Source organism: Chlorocebus sabaeus, chromosome 11, assembly GCF_047675955.1.
Source record: "Chlorocebus sabaeus isolate Y175 chromosome 11, mChlSab1.0.hap1, whole genome shotgun sequence".
Taxonomy (NCBI): domain Eukaryota; kingdom Metazoa; phylum Chordata; class Mammalia; order Primates; family Cercopithecidae; genus Chlorocebus; species Chlorocebus sabaeus.
Window position 1 is genome coordinate 60,217,306 of NC_132914.1, and position 24,171 is coordinate 60,241,476.

At 34.7% G+C, this 24,171-nt stretch overlaps 1 protein-coding gene across 3 annotated transcripts in view; it reads left to right on the forward strand.

Moving 5' to 3' along the window:
- The window catches only part of MON2 (MON2 homolog, regulator of endosome-to-Golgi trafficking), a 126,886-nt gene extending 107,158 nt beyond the window's left edge, over nt 1–19,728 (forward strand). For 2 of the 3 annotated variants that reach the window (XM_008003875.3, XM_008003877.3), the window contains 5 exons: nt 4,629–4,689; nt 6,736–6,859; nt 11,683–11,890; nt 14,452–14,534; nt 18,951–19,728. In XM_008003875.3, coding sequence (XP_008002066.1) covers nt 4,629–4,689; nt 6,736–6,859; nt 11,683–11,890; nt 14,452–14,534; nt 18,951–19,114 — 640 coding nt within the window. In that variant the 3' untranslated portion in view covers nt 19,115–19,728. Of the gene's footprint in view, nt 1–4,628; nt 4,690–6,735; nt 6,860–11,682; nt 11,891–14,451; nt 14,535–18,950 lie in introns of those variants that run through there. The other variant, XM_073020906.1, reaches the window with a different exon arrangement.
- The last annotated feature ends 4,443 nt before the right edge of the window (nt 19,729–24,171 follow it).

Genomic DNA, 24,171 nt, shown 5'->3' on the forward strand with positions numbered 1-24,171 from the left:
TTTTGTATCAATGTAGTTGTATAATTTCATTTCAAATATTTTGCCTGATTATGGCTCTACTTATCTTAAAGGTTTGAATATGTTTGGTGTGTTGGAAAATGCATTACTTAAGAAGCAGCCAGCATAGTGGATAAGAGCATTGGCTTGGCAACCAGACTACCTGGATTCAAATCCCAGCAGTACTGCTTTGTACTGCTTTTTAGACAAGTTATTAAACCTTTCAGTGACTCATTTTTCTCACTGTTAAATGTCAGTAGTAATGCTGCCTAACTTATAGGGTTATTGTGAGGATTAAATCACTTAAAATGAGTGAATGCTTAGAATAGTACCTAGCATGTAAGTACTCTAAAATGCTTGTTACCGCTATTATTGTCATTAATGTTTTTTCTTTCTTTTAGAAAAGGTGACATTATACATGTTAATTCCTATGAAACAACTATATTTTAAACCAGAATTCTAAAGGCCAAAACTCTAAATAACTGAGACTTAGAAATTTAGCTCTAAATTTGGAGGTTTTTGTTTGTTTGTTTTTATTTTACTTGAGACAGTGTCTTGATTTGTCACCCAGACTGCAGTGAAGTCGCATGTTCATGGCTCACTGCAGCCTTGACCTCCTGACCTCAAGTGATTCTCCCACCTCAGCCTCCCTTGTAACTCAGACTATAGGCGTACACCACCACACTCAGCTAATTTTTGTATTTTTTTGTAGAGACGGGATTTTGCCATGTTGCCCAGGCTTGGAGTTACTTTTAATGGCTAAAAAATAATAAAACTTCTAAATTCAGCTCTCAAGTAACACAGTATCAGTATTCCAAGTTATGGTTATTCTAGTTATAGACTTAAGCTTTCTACTCCATGGAGTAGTTGATGAACACACTAAAATGAGAGTCAGGAGACCTGTGACCTGGTTCTGACCTGCTGTCTACTTTCTGTTGATCATGAGCTGGTCCTTTCCCATCACTAGGCATTATTTTCTTTATTTGAAAGACAAAAAGAAGGCCAGCCGGAGTGTGTAATCCCAGCACTTTGTGAGGCCAAGTTGGGAGGATTGCTTGGGCCCAGGAGTTCAACACCAGCCTGGGCAACATAGTGAGACTCCGCCTCTACAAAAAAATTTTAAAATTAGCCAGGTGTGGTGGCATGTGCCTGTAGTCCCCACTACTTGGGATGCTGAGGTGGGATGATTGCTTGAACCCGGGAGGTTGAGATTGCAGTGAGCTGTGATTGTGCCACTGCACTCCAGCCTGGGCAACAGAGTGAGACCCTGTCTCAAAAAAGAAAGATGAAAAGTTATTTGTTAGAGTAATTGTAAAGGTCCTTGAATGTTTTTAAACAGCCTTTTTAACTTACAGCTTATATTGGATAAAGCCAGTTTAGTTTTTGTTTCATAGATCAAAAATACTTTAAAGCTCAAATAGAAAGCTTTTATTGGTCAGTTGATACTAAAAATGCAGTGTTAAGAGAACTTAAAAACCATGTACATTTTCAGTTTCATGAGAACAGGTTTTCTCTTTGTTTTTGTTTTCTAAATGATTGATAACTTTGGAGGTCATAAACTTTTAGATTTTAAACTTTACTTAATGCCACATATGTACTATGTTCTATAGCTGAAGTTTATCAGTAGTATTTGAACAGTAGCAAGATTATTTTGGAATGTTGCTTGGAATGGCAAGACTTAATGAATTTAAATAAGACTGATACTTGATCATTTTTTATATTGGTACCTTTATAAATCCTTTAACCTAATTAATATATACTCTAAGACTTTAAGAATAAACATATCTCTCTCTCTAATATTCCCCAACCTTTTTGATCTGCAAGATGCTTTGGCAAGGGAATACAATAACACAGAAACTACAAATAAAATCAACTAGAAGAAAAGAAAGCCTTTGCATGTCATTGAGGGCTATTATAAGTAAACAGTTTAAGAGAAAGAAAAAGTCAAAGTTGAAAAACATAAGGACTGCAATTTGGTAAACACTTGAAGTCTATTAGAAATTCATTCAGCCAACTTTGAATACCAAAACATGGTAGTTATCAAAGCAGACACAATGGGTGAGTGGGAAGTTATACAATTAATGATCTGTGGACCTTACATTAAAAATCACAAAGGACTGTGCAAAAGAATTGAAAACACATGTTCACACAAAAACTTGGACACTAATGTTCACAGCAGTGTTATTCATAGTAGCAAAAAAGTGAAAGTAACCCAAATGTTTATCAACTGCTGTATAGATAAATTGAATGTAGTATATTCATACAGTGGAATATTTTTCAGCCATAAAAAAGGATGAAGTGCTAATGCATGCTCTAACATGGATGAACATTTAAAACATAATGCTAAGTGGAAGAAACTAGACACAAAAGGCCATATATTGTATGATCTTGTTTATGGGATATGTCCAGAGTAACAAATCCATAGAGACAAAGTAGATTTATGGTTCCCAGGAGTGGGGGGAAGGGAGATAAGGGGGAGTGATTCCTTATGGGTACAGAGTTTTTTTGGGGGGTGATCAAAATGTTCTGGAATTAGAAATGGTGATGTTTGTACAACTTTATGAATATACTAAGGAACACTAAATTGTATATTTTAAAAGGGTGAATTTTATAATATGTAGATTATATTGCAACAAAAATTTTAATATGTCATACAGAGAGAACTGACAAAAAGTACAAATAACACTTTATCAGTTTGAAGGCTCTTTTTTGTTTTAAATAAAGATTCATGAAAATAAATTTTTAAAGATTACTGTAGTTTTCAAATTTAAGGAATTTAAGATCTTACATAGCTCATTTGTAACCTGCAGTATTGACCATTGCCCCTTATAATTTATACATAAATTCTGTTAATCAGCATTTTTAAAGCTCAATCGATGTTTTTGATATGTTTGCTAGTTATAAATTAAATAACTATTAGTTATTCAGTTTTTAGTTTTATATGCTACTCTCTTCCCTCATCATATGATATCTTAAAAATCTAGTTCAGTGTTTCTGGTATATGATCCAAATAGTATTAATATTATTAATGTGTGTTGAAATAAACACACAAATATACCTTAGCACATGCTGTACACACTAAAAGTATTAATATTATTAGTGTGTATATTTCTATAACGTAGAAACATACTATAATATAGAAACAATATAGAAACACTGAACTATAATATAGAAATATACACACTAATAATATAGAAACATACTAATAATATTATTTTATTTTTTGTTGATAATCAACTCATCCTTAGTTACCTCCACCATCATCACAAATCTTTTAATATTACTAAGCCCTTACCTTCCTTGGTTATAAATTAAACACAACTTTTGTCTCTAGAGATGCAGATATAGTCTGTGAAGCTGCTTTGATGGCAGTGATTGTGAAATTCTTCTGATTGGTTCAGGTTTGGGTAAATTTCTTTCAATTTTTTCCTCTAGTTCCTACTACCAATTTATAGTTAGCTTAGGAGTTGGACACCAGAATCTAAGTTCCATGAGAAATGGACTGAGTCTGTCTTGTTCACAGCTAGATCTTGAACACCCAAGAATATAATACCTGATGCAAAGTAATTGGTACTCAGTAGATATTTGTTGAATGAAAAATGTCCAAATCAATGAAACCACAGTCTGATGCCCATATATTCCTGTATATAAAATTGTATATTATACTTAATATACAGAAGTGTATATTAAACCTAAATGTTCTAATACTATTTTTACATCTACAACATAAAAAATAATGTAGGCTCAAATATCACGTAAATCTAGGTTTAGATTGTGGCCTCGTCATTTACTTAAAGTGTGTTCTCGGGCATATTAGTAGGCATTCTAAGTTTCAGTTCCCTCTTCTGTTGATTATGTAATAATTACTACATGGAATTGCTATGGGAGATTAATACAAATAAAGCTCATAGTACAGTGGCTGTCTAACTTTTTAGCTGTCATTATTCTAACAGTTATTACTATCCTATTCTCAACTGTTTTTAAGTAGTATCTTGCTGTTTTTTTAACTTTATGTCCATTTTAATGTTCACTCTTACGAGCCACAGTTTGGAATCCACCACCTTGGTTCTCTCAGAACTATTGATTTCCTTTGTTCTTGTTGGAACAATTTTCTGCTTTAGAAAATCTGCATCAGTCCTCTTCTTTACAGATTTTCTCTCTTTATTGTAAAGATCTTTAATCCATTGTATTTGTTACAAATTAATGACTAATGGACTGTCTCTGAGTGAATAATTCAGCAGCTTCACTAAGGCTCTCTTAAATAACCACCAATATAAGTGAATTCAAGTAACACCACAATGGTAACTTCTGCTCTGCTGCAGATGATATATCTTTACCTTTCATTGTTTTTTCATTCATAATATATTCGAAAGAAGTTTAGTTCTACAGATTTTATTTAGTTCAAGATTGGACCTAGTGTTTTTGTAGTTAGAGTATCATGTTTGTCATTAGCTTAATCGTTTAAACTAATTACTTTAATTTATAATATTACTCTTCTAAATAAATAATAATGCCCCAACCTGGGTTGGAAGACATAATTTTTTGACATTTGAATACTGTTTATCTATTTTCTTTGTATTTGCAGGGAATATTTTATCTTTAAAAATCAAGTATTTTGTTTATTTTTTTAGCATACCTCCAGATAATCTGTCTATTCAAGAGTTTCAAAGAAATGAAAATATTGATGTCGAGGTAAGGAAGCTATTTAAAATGTTTTCCTGTGACCATTTTTGAAACCAAATAGTAAAAGTGTTTGAACTATACAGTTGCTGAAAGAATAAAGTAATAGGTTAAGATTAAAACTGAAAGCATTAAAACTCTTACAGGTTAAATGTTGATGTTTAAAGGACTGATATTTTAAAAGTGACTTCCTTAGATTTGTTACAGTCTTGTGCTTTGTGCATGTTGTCCCAATACTTATTAATACTTCATTTAATAAGTTTAAAAAGAGTTGATTCAGTGAAATAAATCCATCAGTCAGGGGGCATGTATTTGAGAGTTTACTCTGCAGTTTGACATACCAGATGTTTCTGGTTCAAATTAATCAGTTGCTTGAATTTTTCAATTTTTAATCATCTGTATATACAGCCTATGGAATTCTTAAAGCAAATAGTGTTTTTTAAAGAATATATTTTGAGGCCAGGCGCAGTGGCTCAAGCCTGTAATCCCAGCACTTTGGGAGGCTGAGGTGGGCAGATCACAAGGTCAGGAGATCGAGACCATCCTGGCTAATTTGGTGAAACCCCGTCTCTACTAAAAATACAAAAAATTAGCCGGGTGTGGTGGCGGGCACATGTAGTCCCAGCTACTCAGGAGGCTGAGGCAGGAGAATGGCGTGAACCCGGGAGGCGGAGCTTACAGTGAGCCGAGATCATGCCACTGCACTCCAGCCTGGGCGACAGAGCGAGACTCTGTCTCAAAAAAAAAAAGAATATATTTTGAGGCTGGGAATGGTGACTCATACTTGTAATCCTAGTGCTTTGAGAGACTGAGGCAGGAGGATTGCTTGAGACCAGGAGTTTGAGACCAGCCTGTGCAACATAGCAAGACACCATCTCTACAAAAAAAAAAAAAATTTAAGTTAATTGGGCATGGTGGTTCACACCTATAGTCCTAGTTACTCGGGAGACTGAGGTGAGAGGATCACTTGAGCTCAGGAGTTGGAGGCTTCAGTGAGCTACGACTGTACCACTGTGCTTCAGCCTGGGCAACAGAGCAAGACCCTGTCTCTAAAAAAATAAAAGTAAAAAAATAAGAAATATATTTTAAGGATTGTAAATGGAATTTAAATAAGCAGTTCTTGTGGTTGTGGATTTTTTGGTTGATGGTTAGGGTTTGGGAGGTTTTTTTTTCTTTAAGTGGGATAGAGGAACCATAATATACATTTGGCCGGGTGCAGTGGCCCATGCCTGTAATCTCAGCACTTTGGGAGGCGGAGGCGGGCAGATCACGAGGTCAAGAGATCAAGACCATCCTGGCTAACATAGTGAAACCTCATCTCTACTTTAAAAAAAAAAAATTAGCCGGGTGTGGTGATGGGCCCCTGTAGTTCCCAGCTACTCAGGAGGCTGAGACAGGAGAATGGCGTGAACCCGGGAGGTGGAGCTTGCAGTAAGCCGAGATCACGCCACTGCACTCCAGCCTGGGCAACAGAGCGAGACTCCATCTCAAAAATAAATCAATCAATCAATAAAATATACATTTAAAATGCATAGGCATTATATGGAAACAAAATATTGCCTTTCGTGCCATTACTGTATTAAAGCTCTTGTGGACTTTAAAGGGCAAAATAACGTACTACATGTTAGAAATAAACTATTTGACAAAAATGAATATAACTTTAATTTCTCTTACAGCTGGTAGTTTTTGGTTATAAAAAGTGATTTAAATGTTATTCTTAATCCTATTTTGAATATTTTAATTCTAACATGGGTAAATTTTCATATGCTGACTATTTTTCTCTAGAGCCCTATTTGCAGTTATCATGCTGAAGATCAACATTTGTCCAAATAGTAAACAGTTATGGTACTGACTATTTTGTATTAAAGTTACTGAGACAGATGAGAGAAACAGATTAGTAGTCATCCTGTATGCTAACATTAAAATGTTTGTGTACTTCTTTAAAGGAGAGTTCTTTAACTGATTTTCATTTAAAGTAAAATTTAAATTTTACTCTAGAAATTATTTTAGTCTGTTTCAAGGAAAATAATACATTTGCATTTGCCCCTTTTGTTTTAGGTAGTTCAGCTTATCAGCAATGAGATATTACCTTATGCCAATTTTATTCCTAAGGAATTTGTTGGTCAAATAATGACAATGCTTAACAAGGGCTCAATACATTCTCAGTCATCTTCATTTACAGGTATGTTATTTTAATTTTTTTTAAGTATTAAAAAGTATTGAAGTACTTTTGAAGAAATTGACAGTAGAAATGTTCAATCCTATGATTTTGGTAATGTAAACTGAAGAATGGTAAGGTGATTTTTAGGATTGTAATATAGAACTAAGCTTTATGAGGAGAAATGTTATGACATGACTATTCTGTGGAATAGAATGTTTTTATTCCATGTTTCTATTCTTTGGAATCTGATACATGATCAGAAACACTGAACTAAATCTTTTAAATATCATAATTGCAAACTGTGAAGAATTAAATTGCAGAGCACTTTGTGGAATCCATGGATGTCACTGCAGGCTGACACAAGTTACCAGTTTTGTGAAGTCATAGATTGGAAAGGAATATAAAAATATGAATGTATATTCTGCCACTTAGCAGTCAATTAACTTTTGAGTCTCAGTTTTGTAATCTTTAAAATGGAGATATTAATACCATCTTCTCAGGACTATAAATTACAGAGTTCGTTTAAAAAAATAAGATGCCTCAACATTTTTTAAGGGAATTAACATTTACTCAGTGCCAACTATGTACAAGATACTATGCTAGAATGTTATCTCATTTCTCACAACATTTCTGTGAGGATAGGTACGACCATATTACAGGAAAGAAAATTGATTTAGAAAGGTTGAAAAAATAAATTGCTCACAATCTTAGGACTAGAGACCAAATTCATGCTTAAAAAAGAACTACATGCTTCTTTTCATGATGTAATGCTGCCTTAATTGGGAACCGATATATAAATTACTGTTTGTTATTAATTCTCTTTTTCTAAACCTGAGCTCAAGTCTTAAATTGTGGCATCAGCCAGGTGCAGTGATTCATGCCCATAATCCCAGCATTCTGGGATCGCTAGGTGGGATCCCAAGGTGGGAGGATCACCTGAGGCCCCGAGTTTAAGACCAGCCTGGGCAGCATAGTGAGACTGCCTCCATCTCTACAAAAAGTTTTAAAATTAGCTGGGCATGGTGACACATGCCTGTAGTCCTAGCTACTCAGGTGGCTGAGGTGGGATGGCTTGAGCCCAGGAGGCTGAGATGACAGAGTTATGATTGAACCACTGCATTTTAGAGTGCACTCTGGGCAACAGACCAAGACTCTTGTCTCATATATATGTATATATGATTTTAAAACTACACTTTGGGAGGCCAAGATGGGCAGATCACTTAAGGTCAGGAGTTCAAGACCAGCCTGACCAACATGGTGAAACCCTGCCTCCACTAAAAATAAAAAAATTAGCCGGGTGTGATGGCATGTGTCTGTTATCCCAGCTACACAGGAACCTGAGGCAGGAAAATTGCTTGAATCCGGGAAGCAGAGGTTGCTGTGAGCCGGGATCACACTACTGTGCTCCAGCCTGGGAGATAGAGCAAGACTGTCTCAAAAAGAAAAAAGAAAAAAAAAAAACAAAATTATAAATTTGTGCCATGCAGACCCTTAATCTTCAGAATTTACTAGAGCCTTAACTAGCTTCTCCTATTTTGTGCTGCGCATTTTAAAGAGCATCTATGTGCACAGTTTGACCACTAGATGTCTCTCATACGGCTTACTTCACATACTAGGTTTTTTTTTTTAGCCCAGTTTTTAAAACTGGCCTGGTAAAGTACGGGTTTAGCAAAGATGAGAATCTCAGGGGGAAAATTTTAAAGCCCGTTTATCTTAACGTAGCAAACTTTTTATTATTACGAGTATGCGAAAATATTTAATTTTTAATAAAATACACATTAAGAACAATATTCACAATTAGGCATAAATGTTCAAAGTTAAATAAGGGCTGTTGAGTTACCAAGTATACTTTTCCTGGCAGTTTTCTGATAATATATCTTGCTATTTATAGTATTAAATTTACCAAGACAAGAAAGGTGCATGGACATTCTTTCAGTGACTTTGCCATATGACGCATGTCTTCTCAGCATTAACTTGGAGTTTTCTAACACCTGGGAAAGCTTCACGTGTGAGTCCTTCACCACCACAACAATGCTCCTGCTCATTCCTCTCATCAGACAAGGGCAATTTTGCAAGAGTTTCAGTGGGAAATCATTAGGCATCCACTTTACAGTTGTAATTTGGCTCCTTTTGGTTTATTTTTGTTTCAGATCTTAACATACCATTGAAGGACAGCCTTTTTCTTCAGTTAATAGTGTAAAAAAAATAGCATTGACATGGTTAGATTCCCAGGACCTCAGTTTTTTACAGATAAACTAAATGGCTGGTATCCTCGCTTACAAAAGTGTCTTGAACTTGATTGAGCTTATGTTGAGAAATAAAGTTTGTAGTTTTCATTTAAAAAAAAAAAACTTGGAGTTTTCCTTAAACATATACATACAAAACTGTTCCTTGCTAAACAAGGCCAACCTGTAAACAGAGAGGTTCCAGTGATGATTGGCCTTTTGCTTTTAAGTATGATCTGATAGTCAGAGCTCACAGACATTTGAGGAAATTCTCTAACACAAAAGAGAAAGACCAAAACAAATGAAGAGGGAGTAAAAGACATTGAGAGGAAACAGATAAAATGCACAGTCACTGAAAGCATAAAACTACAGTTAGGATGATCAAAGAGATAAAAGACTACAGCAATGAAACAATTTTTAAATGCTACATAAAAGGAGCAGTAGAAAAAGAAAGAAGGCTGGGCACGGTGGCTCCCAGCATTTAGGAGGCCGAGGCAGGAGGCTCACAGGAGTTTGAGACCAGCCTAAGCAACATGGCAAAACCCCATCTCTGCAAAGAATACAAATATTAGCTGGGCGAGATAGTACATGACTGTAGTCCCAGCTACTTGGGAGGCTGAGGTGGGAGGATCACCTGAGCCCAGGAGAACAAGGCTGCAATGAGCTGTGATTACGCCACTGCACTCCAGCCTGGGTGACAGACTAGAGACTCTGTCTTTTTCAAAAACAAAAAAACAAGAAAGAACTCATAGAAACTAAAGATGTGATGACAAGTTTAGTGAAAGGTTGAAAGGAGAAGTAAAATGAATCCAGGGAGTCTAACATCTGACAAAGAGAGAACAAAGAAAATCTAGGAGAAGGAATTATCAAGGAAATAAACTGAAGAACTGAAGAAAAAAACTTCCGGATTAAAAATAGTGCCAAAAACAGTGAAAGAAAAAAGACCCACAATCAGGCATGTCATTATGAAATATCAGAATACCTGGGATAAAGATAAGACCCTAAAAGATTTCAGAAAGAAAAAAAAAAAAGTTCAGTACAAAAGACATTGGAGGCCAGGCACAGTGGCTTATGCCTGTAGTCCCAGCACTTTCGGAGGGCAAGACAGGTGATCACTTGAAGTCAAGATTCGAGACTATCCTGGCCAACACAGTGAAACCCTGTCTCTACTTAAAAAAAATACAAAAATTAGCCAGGTGTGTGCCTGTAGTCCCAGCTACTCAGGAGTCTGAGGTGGGAGGATCTCTTGAACCTGGGAGGCAGAGGTTGCGGTAAGCTGAGGTCATGCCACTGCACTCCAGCCAGGGCAACAGAATGAAGACCCTGTCTCAAAAAAAAAAAGAAAAAAACACACACACACACACACACAAAACAGACATTGGAATTCTCAGAGGCAGTATTGGATGCTAAAAGACATTGAAGCAGTTGTAAATGGAAAGGACTTTTAACATGGAAGCTCCATGTTAAAAACTCATACTGTTGGCCAAGTATGAGTGTAAAACAGTAATTCTCCAATTTCAGCATGCATCATAATCAACCAGAGGACAAGCAATTGCTGAACTGTACCCCTGAATTTCTGATTCAGTAAGACTGGGCGACATGTGAATTTACATTTCTAACAAGTTTTCTGGTAATGCTGATGCTGCAGGGTACCTTTTTGAGTACCATAATATGTGACATTTTCAGAGGTACATGCTCTCAAAAGTTTTACTTCTCATTCATTCTTTCTTAGAAAGCTACTTCAAAATATGCTCTGTAAAAACAAAGTGGTAAACCAAGGAAAAATAAGGCATGAGGCTGGGCGCTGTGGCTCATGCCTGTAATCCCAGCACTTTGGGAGGCCAAGTGGGTGGATCACGAGGTCAGGAGATCAAGACCATCCTGGCTAACACAGTGAAACACCGACTCTACCAAAAATACAAAAATAGCTGGGTGTGGTGGCACGTGCCTGTAGTCCCAGCTATTCAGGAGGCTGAGGCAGGAGAATTACTTGAACCCAGGAAGCGGAGGTTGTGGTGAGCCAAGATTGCACCACTGCACTCCTGCCTGGGCAACAAGAGAAGACTCCGTCTCAAAAAAAAAGGAGAAAAAAAAGGCATGAGATCTTGGAAGTGGGATCTAACTCAAGAGATAATGGAAACAATTTCCAGGGTGATGGCAAAGACTAGTTTCAGGATATGGCAGAACAGCGTGTCTAGAGAGCAACTGCCAGACTGGAGCAGAGGTCACATTCCAGGAAAGAAGTTGTTGGGAGAGGGAAAAGAGAGAAAAAGAGATTAATGCAAGTTTGACCACATGAAAAACTATTGTGAAGTTTATTTTATAGTGCTGTTTTATAGTATAGAAAGACCAAGTCAAGAAATATGTTGAACAGAAGTGATGAGGATCTTGCCTTGTTTTTGATCTTGTGAGGGAGAATTTGTTTCTCTCTCTCTCTCTCCACACACACATACACACACAACACAATTTCACTATATGTATGCTATTAGCTATAGGTTGTTCTAGATGCCTTTCACCAGATTGAGGAATTTCCCTCTATTCCTAGTTTGCTATGCATTGTTATCATTAAAGCTCATTGATTTAACTTTTATTAACCATCAAAATTTGTTAATTTTACAGAAGCAGAGATTGATATTCGTTTGAGAGAGGAATTTTCTAAAATGTGTTTTGAAACATTGCTTCAGTTTTCCTTCAGTAATAAAGTCACAACACCTCAAGAAGGCTACATCTCACGAATGGCACTCTCAGTGCTTTTAAAGAGGTCCCAAGATGTACTACATCGCTATATAGAGGATGAAAGATTAAGTGGTAAATGCCCTCTTCCAAGGTATATACTTCATTTTGTTAAAGAAATAAATGTATTTTTGTACTAATTGTTGATAACAAGGAAAATTCTGAAAAGCAAGTATTTTTGTAAGTGGTCTGAACTAAGCTGAAGTTGTTTATAATCTTATCCTATATGGTGTAAATATTCACAGGTTTTCCTGCAGATATATTAACATGTTTTGTTATGGGGTACTTTTTAAGACCCATCATGGAGGTTATGTAACATATGATACATAGGTACCAAATTACCTTTTTGAATTTAAAAAAAACATAAACTGAATTCCAAAATATATCTTCTTCCAGAGATTTCCAGATAAAGACTTGTGGATCTGTATGAACACATGATATTATTTCTCTATAGTGAAAATCATAAATCATATTTTAGGAATATCCTAGTTTGTTTTACAGTCATTTGCAGGTTTCTCTCTGTGTCAGCTAGCCTGATCTTAGGTCTTTTCATCCAATCTGCTTAATTAAGCCCATGGACCTAAACTGATTTATTTCTCATCTATTCAACCTGTGTCAGTGGAAGGGGCACTAGGCTCTCCTGGTCAGCCAAGGCTAATCAGAGTTGGAGTACAGACCAGAATTCAACAAAGGCTGCAGTCATAAATTAGGGTTAGGTTGCAAATCTGCTTTTTTAATGTGGAAATTAGAGTTTAAGACATAGCAAATGAAGCCAACAGAAAATAACATGGGAAAACATAGTTATCAAAGTCAGGAAAGACAAAAATCATTGTTGCCATCTCATAAGGTCGGACTAGAGAGGCAAATCACCAGCATTAAATCTTTGTGCACATTTTAATTTACTTATAATAAATTTCTGAAGTTGGAATTGACCTGTCAAAAGACACAGACATTTTATAGCTTTTGATATGCATTAACCAAATTTCCCAATAGAGATTTATACCAATTTACATTCTCGCAATGTCCCTTTCCTCAATTTTTAGCATTTTAAAATTATTTGCCAGTTTATCATTTATCTTTTTCTAATTTGGTGAATGAAAAATAGTCATATGGTAGTTTGCTTTCATTTTTTAATTACCAATGCATATTAGCTATTTGTATTTCTTCTTTTAGAATCCAATGTATTTTGAATTTCTAGAACATAAATTATAACTTCTCATACTCAAATTTATACACAAAAACACTCCAAAGACAGATGTTAGTAATTTGGTTATGGGCATGATTGAAAATTGATTTCTGAAGTATACTTGGAAATGAGGTAATAAGGTGGTTTTGAGTGGAATATTGTTAGAATATATTTTTATATTATAAAATATTATTTGATTTCAGAAGAAAACTTTCACTTTATTTTTTAATGTTCTAAGTCTTTACTTTTTAACAACTACCTTTAAATTGAGCCTTATTTATAATTGTCCTATGAAGTTATATTGTATCATTCTGTGTTCTTTGCAGTATCATTAAATTGTTTTCTAAAAAGCTACATTGCAACACAATAAAATACTTCAATGCTTACAATAGGAAGTCTTGAAATACCACCCTGACATGGTATTAGAAAAGTCTTATCTGTACAATGACACAGATGCACACCAGGAATGGGGAGGGATGAGGGCGGGCCATAGACCAGAAGAGCTTTGTTTCTGTGAGGAGAAAGAAGGGAATCAAGCTACTCTTGTTTACCCCTTACTCCAAGTTCATTCTTCATTGCTAATGTCTCCAAATAGTGCTACCTTAGGATTGATTTCCAGCATGTTTCTTATTTGTAGTATTAGAAAGTTAAATAAGTACCATTGTAATTTTGAATATACTTTCATCAGCATGGTAAAATATATGCCATGTGGTAATAGTAGTCTTGTTTCCATTTAAACTTTGGCAAAGCTCTTTTAGTACTAATTAGTTAAAAAAAAAAAAAAAAAAAAAAAAACTCGTAGAGAGGTTTTAAAAGCATATATTATAAAATGTTTTAAGGGCAGGGCACAGTGGCTCATGCCTGTAATCCCAGCATTTTAGGAGGCCGAGGCAGGAGGATCACTTTGCAGGGGGATCACTTGAGCCTAGGAGTTCGAGACCAGCATGGGCAGCATAGCAAGACTTTGTTTCTACTTAAAAAAAAAAAAATTAGCCAGACAACGTGGCATGCACCTGTAGTCCCAGCTACTCAGGAGGCTAAGTGGGAGGATCACTTGAGCCCAAGTAAAGGCTGCAGTGAGCTGTGATCTCACCATTGCACTCCAGCCTAAGTGACAGAGCAAGACCCTGTCTCAAAAAATCAATAAATAAAAATAAAACATTTTAATTTTAAGTAGTTATGTGAAATATCTTACAAATAAATTTAATTTTTCATGAGTAGATTGCCCCACCCCTTTCTTAATTGATAAGTTATGGCAAGAATAACTACAAATTTGATTTGCACACTGAAGTACTTATAAATAAAATGATTTTTACTTTTATATGCATTTAAAACTAACATTAACCTTGCATTGTATTGTGTTCAGTATTTTTCAAAAGTTCATCTATTTGCACAAATTTAGTTTAAAAAACAAACACACCTGGTAACTTTAAAATCTTAATGGAAATGATTTCCTATCTCTTTTTTAGGCAACAAGTAACAGAAATTATATTTGTTTTAAAAGCAGTCAGTACTCTTATTGATTCACTTAAGAAAACTCAACCTGAGAATGGTAAGTGCTTAGAAACTCAGTTATTTTAAATTCATAGCATTTATGTTCTATTTGTGATGGACTTTTGTATTACTATTAATTTAACTGAATTATAGGAACATAACAGTCATTAGACTTCTTTTCTCCAGTTCTTATGACAACAAAACATCAAGTCCATTAAGATGTCAATTAAGTAAAATTAATTTGTAATGTTTTCATTTTTTATGAGGCAGTCTACCTGACTTTTTCTTTTCTTTTTTTTTTTTTTTTTTTACTAAATTGTTCTGAAGTCAGGGTATTGCAAGAACAATCCATATTTCATATATTTTTTAATGTAGATCATTGACTTATTTGGGGAGAGATGGAAAAGGGCTTTATCTTCTATTTGTACTGATTTACTTTATAGATACAAACTGTATAAATAATTTTGAATCATTTTTATCATTCTTTCTCATTTATTTGCCCTTTCTGTTTGTTATTCATTCCTATCCAGTCCATTCTTTACATGATAGCCAGAAATGATTTTTCTATAGTAGGGCTTTGATCATTTATTTCCTCATCCTCTCAAAGCAAAAAAGTATTTTTCATTTACTGTTTCCTACCAAGTTGCAAAGAATACTGCACTCTGACTCCATTCTAGTCACACTTCATTTTCCACAATAGATTTCATTTCCCCTACTCTCCACTAAACTAAAATTCTCAATCTTCCCAAATTTTTCCAACCTTTTGTTTATTCCATTATCCAGCTTGTATCGACCTGTTTGGAATACCACCCTACTTTTAAACCTTGTTTTTAATCTCTTAAAGGTAAATAATTCATCTTTTCATTGAATGCAAAGCTTTTTTATGCGTACTTGTCTTGAAGCACTCTATTTGTATTACAATTATGCATGTACATGACTCATCTCCCTTTACATTGTTAAGATTTTTTGAGAGGATTTTCAGACCATGTTTTGTTCTATTTTGAATTCTCTACAACATTGCTTTTCAAAGTATGGTTTGTTGGACCAGCCATTGATTGGCTTCAACAGTTTTGTTATTGGTCTGGGACAAAATAGTGAGCTGGCATCAGAATATAAATCAGATGTGTCACTAAACACACTGCTTGGTTCAGCTGACTTTTTTTTATACAAGAAGACATTGGTAAAGAAGAAAGCAGCCTGTTGGTTTACATTCTGGCAAAAGCTTCTTATTTTGTAACAGATTGGCACTTTAAGGAGCATTACTTTCAATACCCAAGAAAAAAGGAGATTCCTAGTAAATTAATGAATGAGTTGTAGGATATTTATTCCTGTCAACTATTATATAAGTGGAGTAAATATGTATTTTTCTTTTCTTAAAATTCACCCATTGGTACTTTGGCCTAGAAAGGGTATTATGCTAAATCTTAAGAGGCAGTACACTTGTATTTATTCAACCCAAAGGGAGGGATGGAATTTCTAAGAAAAAGCCTGGGGCAATGTCCTGAATTTATCCTATTAGAGTTCAGATTTGGGTTTTCCTAAAATAGTGTTCTGGGCTGGTGCAGTGGCTCACACGAGGGAGGATTGCTTGAGTCTAGCAGTCTGAGACTATCCTGGACAATGTAGTCAGACCCCATCTTTTTTTAAAAAAAAAAAAAAAGAAGAACAACTAGAACATGTATAAAGGGAGAAAAGGAAGCAAAAACTCAGTAAAAAGGTTATATGTATAAGACATTGTAGTAATAGATGATTTAACTAAATGAATATTAAAAATTGTTTAATAGAGTTTGAATTATGTCTCTGGGTCTATGAAGTAAAAATTTGAATGTAAGCATATAAGATGATATAACATTTTAGGACGCTGTGGTAAGCTTTATTAAGAAAAAGAATGACTTCCTTATTTGTTTCGGGGCTTTTTTGTGAGAAAAGATGCATTTGTTAGACTTATTTTTGTTTGGGGAGTTTTTTGTTTTTTGTCTTTTTTCAGACAGGCTCTCGCTCTGTCACCCAGGCTGGGGTGTAATGGTGTGATCGACGCTTACTGCGGCCTTGACCTCCTGGGCTCAAGCAATCCTCCCATCTTAGCCTCCCAAGTAGCTGGGACTGCAGACACGTGCCACCACGTTCTGCTAATTGTTTTGTATTTTCAGTAGAGATAGGTTCTTGCCATGTTGGCCAGGCTGGTCTCATACTCCTAAGCTCAAGCAGTCTGCCCACCTTCGCCTCCCAAACTGCTGGGATTGCAGGCATGAATCACTGCCCCCCAGCCGAAATTTTGTTTTCATCATTTTACTTGATCTTTATTTAAAATTTTAAATAGGTAGTATACATACACATGGTCCAAAAATCCAAAACTGTAAAATGATATACAAGGAAAAGTTTTAATATTATCTTTTCCTTATTCTTTATCTGCCCAGTTCTTACTTTACCACAGACAACCATTTTTATTAGTTTGTGGATCCCTGCAGAAGTTTATTTTCTAAATACAAAGCACATATTCTAATACTCCCCCATCCCTGTTTTGTACACAAATGAATATTTATACACAATGAATTTTGTACACAAATGAATATTTAGATAGAGTCTTGCTCTGTTGCCCAGACTGGCATGCAGTGGTGCAATCTCAGCTCACTGAAACCTCTGCCTGCCAGGTTTAAACGATTCTCCAGCCTCAGCCTCCTGAGTAGCTGGGACCACCACGTCTGGCTAATTTTTGTATTTTTAGTAGAGATGGGGTTTCACCATGTTGGCCAGGCCTGACCTCAGGTGATCCGCCCGCCTTGGCCTCCCAAAGTGCTAGGATTACAGGTGTGAGACACCACGCCAGCCTAAAACATATTTTAATTTAAGAAATTTGACTTGCTTCCTTTGAGTTTAAGATGTCATCTTAACGTACTTTTGTGTTTTACCGTAATAAACCAAGGGTTAATTTGGTCAATTGACTCTCCATCTGGGACAACCTAGACAGGTTTCATTCTATCTAATCTTTTGTTAAATGATTAGTGTAAAGTTTCACAGGAGACAACTGAAGCAGACTTTTTAAAACTTCTTAGTTTTTTTAAAGCCACTTAGACAGTGGCTTTTAGACTTTTGTATTCTGTTAAGCAGCAAAATTCTTTTTACAAATGAAATGTGATGTGAATTCCCAACATATTATAACAGAGAAAAGCAGAACAACTCCAGCCTGACTCCTCACCCTCAGCAATACCCATCAGCCCCATTCCCCATTTCTTATGACACCCACCCTGAGGAAGCCCCTGTCTGGGAAAAGAGGTTAAATTAACAGTACAGCATTTTTCCAAGATATGTACTAAGGCATGAACATTGATGATGTGTGTTGTCAGTAGATATTGGATGAAAAAAACTCCATAATTGAATTTGGGAACACTGGGTTAAAGTTAAATTTGTTCTTTTACTACAAGCCCTTAATAAATTGATATGAAGACTTTGTCTCCAAAAGGTGAGAGATACGAAACATCTGCCAAACTACTTTATCGTGAGCTTTTTCCTAAGAAGTAAATTGAGGAACACTAGTTTGAGAAATTCATTTCTTTATTTTACAGTGGGAGAAGTAAGATAAAGATAAATTAAATGACTTGACCAGGGACACCCATCATTGCCTTATTTCAGAAAGAATTTTAGGCAATTGACATCCAGTAAATTGTAGTGAGAAACAGAATCAAAGCTCTCTACACGTAGGATTTATTTTTCTTTAATACTATAATGCCTTTTAGATTTGAGACTTGTTTCACAAAATTTAAAAAATATCTAAGTCTAAAAAAAATCTTGCATATTGGATGCCCAACATTATGCACAATACTTACAGGAAAATATAACTAATTGGGATGTAACACTTTAGCCCATTCAGTAGCAATAGCATTCAGCTGTACTATTTGTTCATGATAGTGGTGAAGAAGGCAGACATGGTTCCTCCCCACTCAAGTCTACATCTAATGATATACATTAAAGATTAGCAAACAGTACAAGACAACAATGAATCTGTTTGTGACCATTTGTAATTAAAAGTAACATCAAAGATATTACTGGGAAAATCATTAAACATATTTTGTATTTCAAAAGCTTTCTACTTTTAGCAGACAACTGAAAGTTTCTAATTCTTGAAACGTACACTACATCCTCTGGCAATTATATTAAAAATGCCAAAGTTTGGATTATTCTGAATTGCTTTGTTAGCTTTCAGAGCCTTTGCAAATTGAAATACCATTTAAAATGTACTTTATCAAATTTATTGTTACTGATAACTGCACACTGAACATATATTTTTTCCTATACCTTATTAAATATAGCAGGAAATCTTTGAAAAATTAAAAAGATAAAAAGATACAAGCTTGTAGAATCTTCGTATTTCAGAATTTTTTCTTTACATTCAGTTTAAAGGATTGTGTTCCTGTTAATTGAATAATGTCTGCTATTTAATTCTACCCTTTTGAGGTTTTATACTTTTGCATTACAGTTGATGGAAATACCTGGGCACAAGTAATTGCCTTATACCCAACTTTAGTAGAATGCATCACCTGCTCTTCTTCTGAAGTCTGTTCTGCACTTAAAGAGGCACTAGTTCCCTTTAAGGATTTCATGCAACCACCAGCATCCAGAGTTCAAAATGGAGAATCTTGACCGGCTACAATATATTTGAAAGAAGGAAGATATTCTAAAAGATGTTTGCTCCTAAGTGAGTCTTCTGTGAGAAGGACATTTCTTACTGCAAATAATTCTTGGCAGCTGTTGTTGGCCTCCTTTAAATTGTACTTACCTAAGTTCAGTAATTCATATTACAAGCTTGCACATCAACAAAGGCTCCTGAATGAACAGCAGTGTAAGGCTTTAATAAATTAAACTGATGGGAGGGATAATTAACACTACAATATACATGCTATCATATCTCCAATTGGTGATTTAAAGTGAGCTTATGTACAGTTTGTGGTGTATGTGGTTAATGATGTACTTTTTAAAAAGAAAGAAGAGATATTTCAATTCAGTCAGATTTATTAGGCTGGTGTTTTTGCACCCTTTTTCAAGTACAAAATTGTACTAGAATTTTATGCAAGATGGTACTGTAACATTCCATATTATCTAAAACCAGCCTTTGTTAACAAAGGGAACTTACTTGTGTGTATAATAAATGGTACAGTTCTGTATAAAATAGTTGCATTTATTTAAATTTTAAAAGTATTGATAATGTTAAATGCTTAAAGCTCTATTTATTATTAATACAAAATTGTTTGCTTACATTTTTACTTATAATTTGCCTTCTTATGTGGCGGATAAGCTCACCATATGATCATGCAGTTAGCTTCATGCTTATTTTAAATGTATAATTAGTGACCATTAAACATCTGACCAGTAAGGTCATGTGAACACAGCAGCAAATAGTTTATGATTTGCTGATTTGGCAACTTTGAAACATAGGTTCTTAATACATAGATACATATTGTAGCACTATGACTTCATCATACCTCATTTCTTTAAATAGCTATCTAAGCTTTCACTGAAGTCTGTCTGTTTTTTATATTTGCTGTCTGGATTTTAAAGACTTTTCATATTTTATATTTCTACTGATTTTGTTTCCCCTAACAACATTTGTCACTGTCTTTGAATTATGACCCAGGCAAGATGATTTCAGATTTTCTAAAATTTTGCCTGTGAGGTTTTGTTCATATCAGCGCTTCATTTTGTAATGTCTTCTCAAGAAAAATACCTATGTTAACTCACAAGTATAAAATATGTGTGTATTATAAAACAATGAAAAGTGTATTTTTGGAGATAGTCAACATTTAGAAGTGCAGTGAACTTGCTGTCATGGAGTAAAATGCTAATTATGTTTCACTTTCCTATCCTAGTGAAAAAAAAAGTGCTCTTGAGTACAATACCTTAATTATTTCTTAAAATACTGACTTTGACCTAGCTCACTGTATTTTTTATTTAATGGATTATGGATTATAATATTTTTCTTCTGAGTTAAATTTTCATAATTTATGTGAAGACACAAAGATGTTTAAAACAATGATTATTCATAAGAAATCATAATGGTCTCGGTATTATTTTAGTGTATTGGAAGGTCTTTGATCTTAATAGAATTTATAAATTTCAGCTTCTCCAGAATAATCATAAAACTGCAAAAAGATATTAGGATTGAGTCATGATTGAGATACAGTTTTGAGGCTATTATACTTGTATAATTATTTAATTTGTACTATTATCTGTAATATGTGGTAAGGTCTTTATTTGAGGGGATATTTTTTATTTACATGAGTTACTGAATTTCTATTTTATTATTTCACCTAAAATTAAGGTAAAATATGGCATTTCATAAGTTCTGCTTTCAGCATTTTCCTTAAAGTTGTAAAAAAATAATCATTCAAGCTATGTACTTATTTTCTATATTTGGGTATGTTAAATTGAGGATTAGAAAAATCCATATAATAACTGATAAAGCATTGAAACAGAATAACCCAAGGGTAGGGTACCGATTCGGTAACATGTTGAAAATATTGCCATGCATTTATTCAAAGGAAAATGGTCTATACTTGAGAAATAACAGATCAGTTACAATTAAGATAATTAAATAGTTAAATATGAGTGAAGTATATGCAATATACATTTATATGAACCAAAGCTTGCTTTATCAGGACCATGCCCTACAGTTCAAAACATAAACATAGTGAATGTGTTAATATCGTATAATAAGGTAATGCCAGTCTTAGTGTGAAGCAAGTGGGTGGCCCCCTTGGTAGTATAATTTGACAGGCTTTTCCTCCAGAATATTTCCTGTCACCCTCCAAGAGTCACTACAGTAATTCATTCCCTTGAGTCAAGCATCCCTCTAGGTTGCATTTTCTAAAATATTCTGATTGCTAGTATGGAATACATTGTCCTTGCCTTGTTAATATGAATTGAGTTCTTCAGTGACCAGAAGAACTGGGGTGTGTAAAATTATTAGATGCCAGGAGATTCAAAAAGGAGGCTCTCAAAGATAAGATCGTTTTGTGGCACAATTGAGTCTATAACCAGCCCTTTAAATAGTAGTAAAAATGTCCTTTGTGATACTTACTAGAAATACTATGAGTTTCTTTTTTTTTTTCCCCCCTTTTGAGACAGAGTCTCACTTTGTCACCCAGGCTGGAGTCCAGTGGCACGATCTTGGCTCACTGCAACCTCTGCCTCCCGGGTTCAAGCGATCTCCTGCTTCAGATTCCCAAGTAACTGGGATTACAGACATGCCACCATGCCCAGCTAATTTTTTTATATTTTTAGTAGAGATGGGGCTTCGCCATTTTGGCCATGCTAGTCTCGAACTCCTGACCTCGGGTGATCTGCCCGCCTTGGCCTCCCAAAGTGCTGATGTTACAGGCATGAGCCACTGCACCTGGCCAATACCATGAGTTTTAAGCCTCACATCATCACTTGTTGTCACTGCCAGTGCCTGTCTTATTCATATTGCTGGACAGCAGGCATATGCCACCAATTGTATGATTAATAAAGTCTTTTTCTGGCCATTTGGTCCATTATAAAGGAAATAAACTAATTGTTAACTTGCATAGATTACTTCTTAGTTTCCTATGATGCTACCACTGCCAAGGGAAAAAAAAATACATCATTTTGTAATGTCTTTAGTATTTCTTTATAACTAGTGTTAAGGTTTTGTTAATTTTATTGTATACATTTGTAACACTGTTTATTAGGAGCCTTTTAGGTTCCAAAACAAACAAAAGGCATAAAAGTCTGGCTTAGAGAGAACCACTTTTCACTTGCTTTCATTTTTAATTTTATTCACTTAACAGTTAACATCTCTCTTGTTTCTTGTTTTTTCCATATATGGTTATTGATTCAGTTCTTGCTATATTCCTTAAATTTATATGTATCATCAGAAGAAAGGGATGAACAATTTAGTGTAAATATTCATCTAATTGAATTGTTCAATTCAATTAGATGAATATTTTATTCTGGAGAATAATATTCAGTTAAATTATTTCTACTGCAGGCCAATGACAACTAGATTATTTGTCCTTTCTCAATATAATTTTAAAGAGTATTTGATTGTCACAATTGGGTACCACTAGTCCCAGGTAACCATTGGGCCAAAGGATCAGTTAAGAAACAGTTAAGGATTAATTAGCTTAAGTTATGGAGCACTGTTAGAAAACAACTCAAAAGTATATTCTTTATTAATAAGGTGGTCATTATTACATTAGTGTCAATGAAGGGCAGTGTAGTTATTTTATAATGACTAATATTTTCTCCCCAAATACAGAATAATTCAGATGGGCAACCAAGTTTTCAAGAGACTGCTGTAGGTGAAGTCTGTCTAGCCAAGGCAAAACACTTACAGGAGCCCCTAACTGTGCCACCCTTGGAATGGGTTAGTGTGCAGGCTCAGAATATTGTGGATTACAGTTTTTCATAGAAAACTACCACATATGTAGACAAAAATGATCTCTGAAAGCATTGCCAGCAGCTGGGTATGTTCCTTAGATTTCCACTTAGGTTTGGCATTTTGGCAGATAGCTGATCTTGTATAAAGTATCACATTTTACTATGCTTAGTGTTCCTGGGTTATGTTTATCTACATTATTAGAGGGAATTTTTCTTTTAAAAAAATTATCCTTCATGAGAAGAATGGGAGTTCATACCACATAGTATTTTACCGATTTATATAAAGTGGGGAAAGTCTTTTAATACTTCATGATCACTTGAATTAAAGTTTTTGTATCTCTGGAAAGTAGAATAGTGCTTTCATTTGAATGAAAAGTGTTTATAGAGTCAGAAAGAGAGTTAACGTCTTTGTATCTTGGTTTATATACAGACCCATTTCAGAGGGGGTTAAATGTCTTACAAATCCAGTAATTTCGAATAACAGTGTTGGCTATTTAAAAGAACATGTGGCAAGTTCTATATGAATATTCTTGGTCATCTCAACTAATTCTGAGGCAATGATGAACGGCTCTACCTCTTATTTAACTCTAGGCATGTTGACTTTTCAAAGCGATTTCCTTATTTCTAAACAAAGATGTTGATCAATTAGTTACTAAATCTTTAGAGGAAAAAATGTGTATTTTGAGTGTGGAGTTGATTTTATAATGACAGGGTAATTATTCAAGTTGTTTGATAAATTTATTACTATATCATAAGAGAGATCTTTGACTGTTTTTCTTCCTTTTTCTTGGACATCACTTTCTTCCCTCCCCCTTCTCTCTTTTGTGTTTTTTTCCTTGTTAAATTTTATGTTTACGTTATCATCTTTCTTATACTTTCCCCTGATTTTTCTCTTTTAATTCCTCTTTCATTCTCTGCCTCTTCTCTTTCAGTTCTTTCTGTAATTGTGCCTATTCCTTGCTCAGAAAAAGTGGAGCTGTTAGTGGTAGAACCACTGCTCATTGCCTATTAAATGAGATTCTAGAAATACTTTCCACTTTGGCCACTGTTGCGTTTTTGCAAAGGTAAAGTTCCCCTGCCATTTTGAAATAGCTGAACAAGTTAAAGTAATATGTTCCAAAAACTGGAAGTGCCATAAAAAACTAAAAATAAAAATAAAAAAATTTGTGACTATAACTCCTACTGTCTTTATGAATACATGGGATTCAGCAGCCAAGATGCTCACAAAATGGGATTGCTATAAATATGATGGATTCAGCATCTAAATTTGGAACAATCATATCTTTTTTGTTATGTGGATA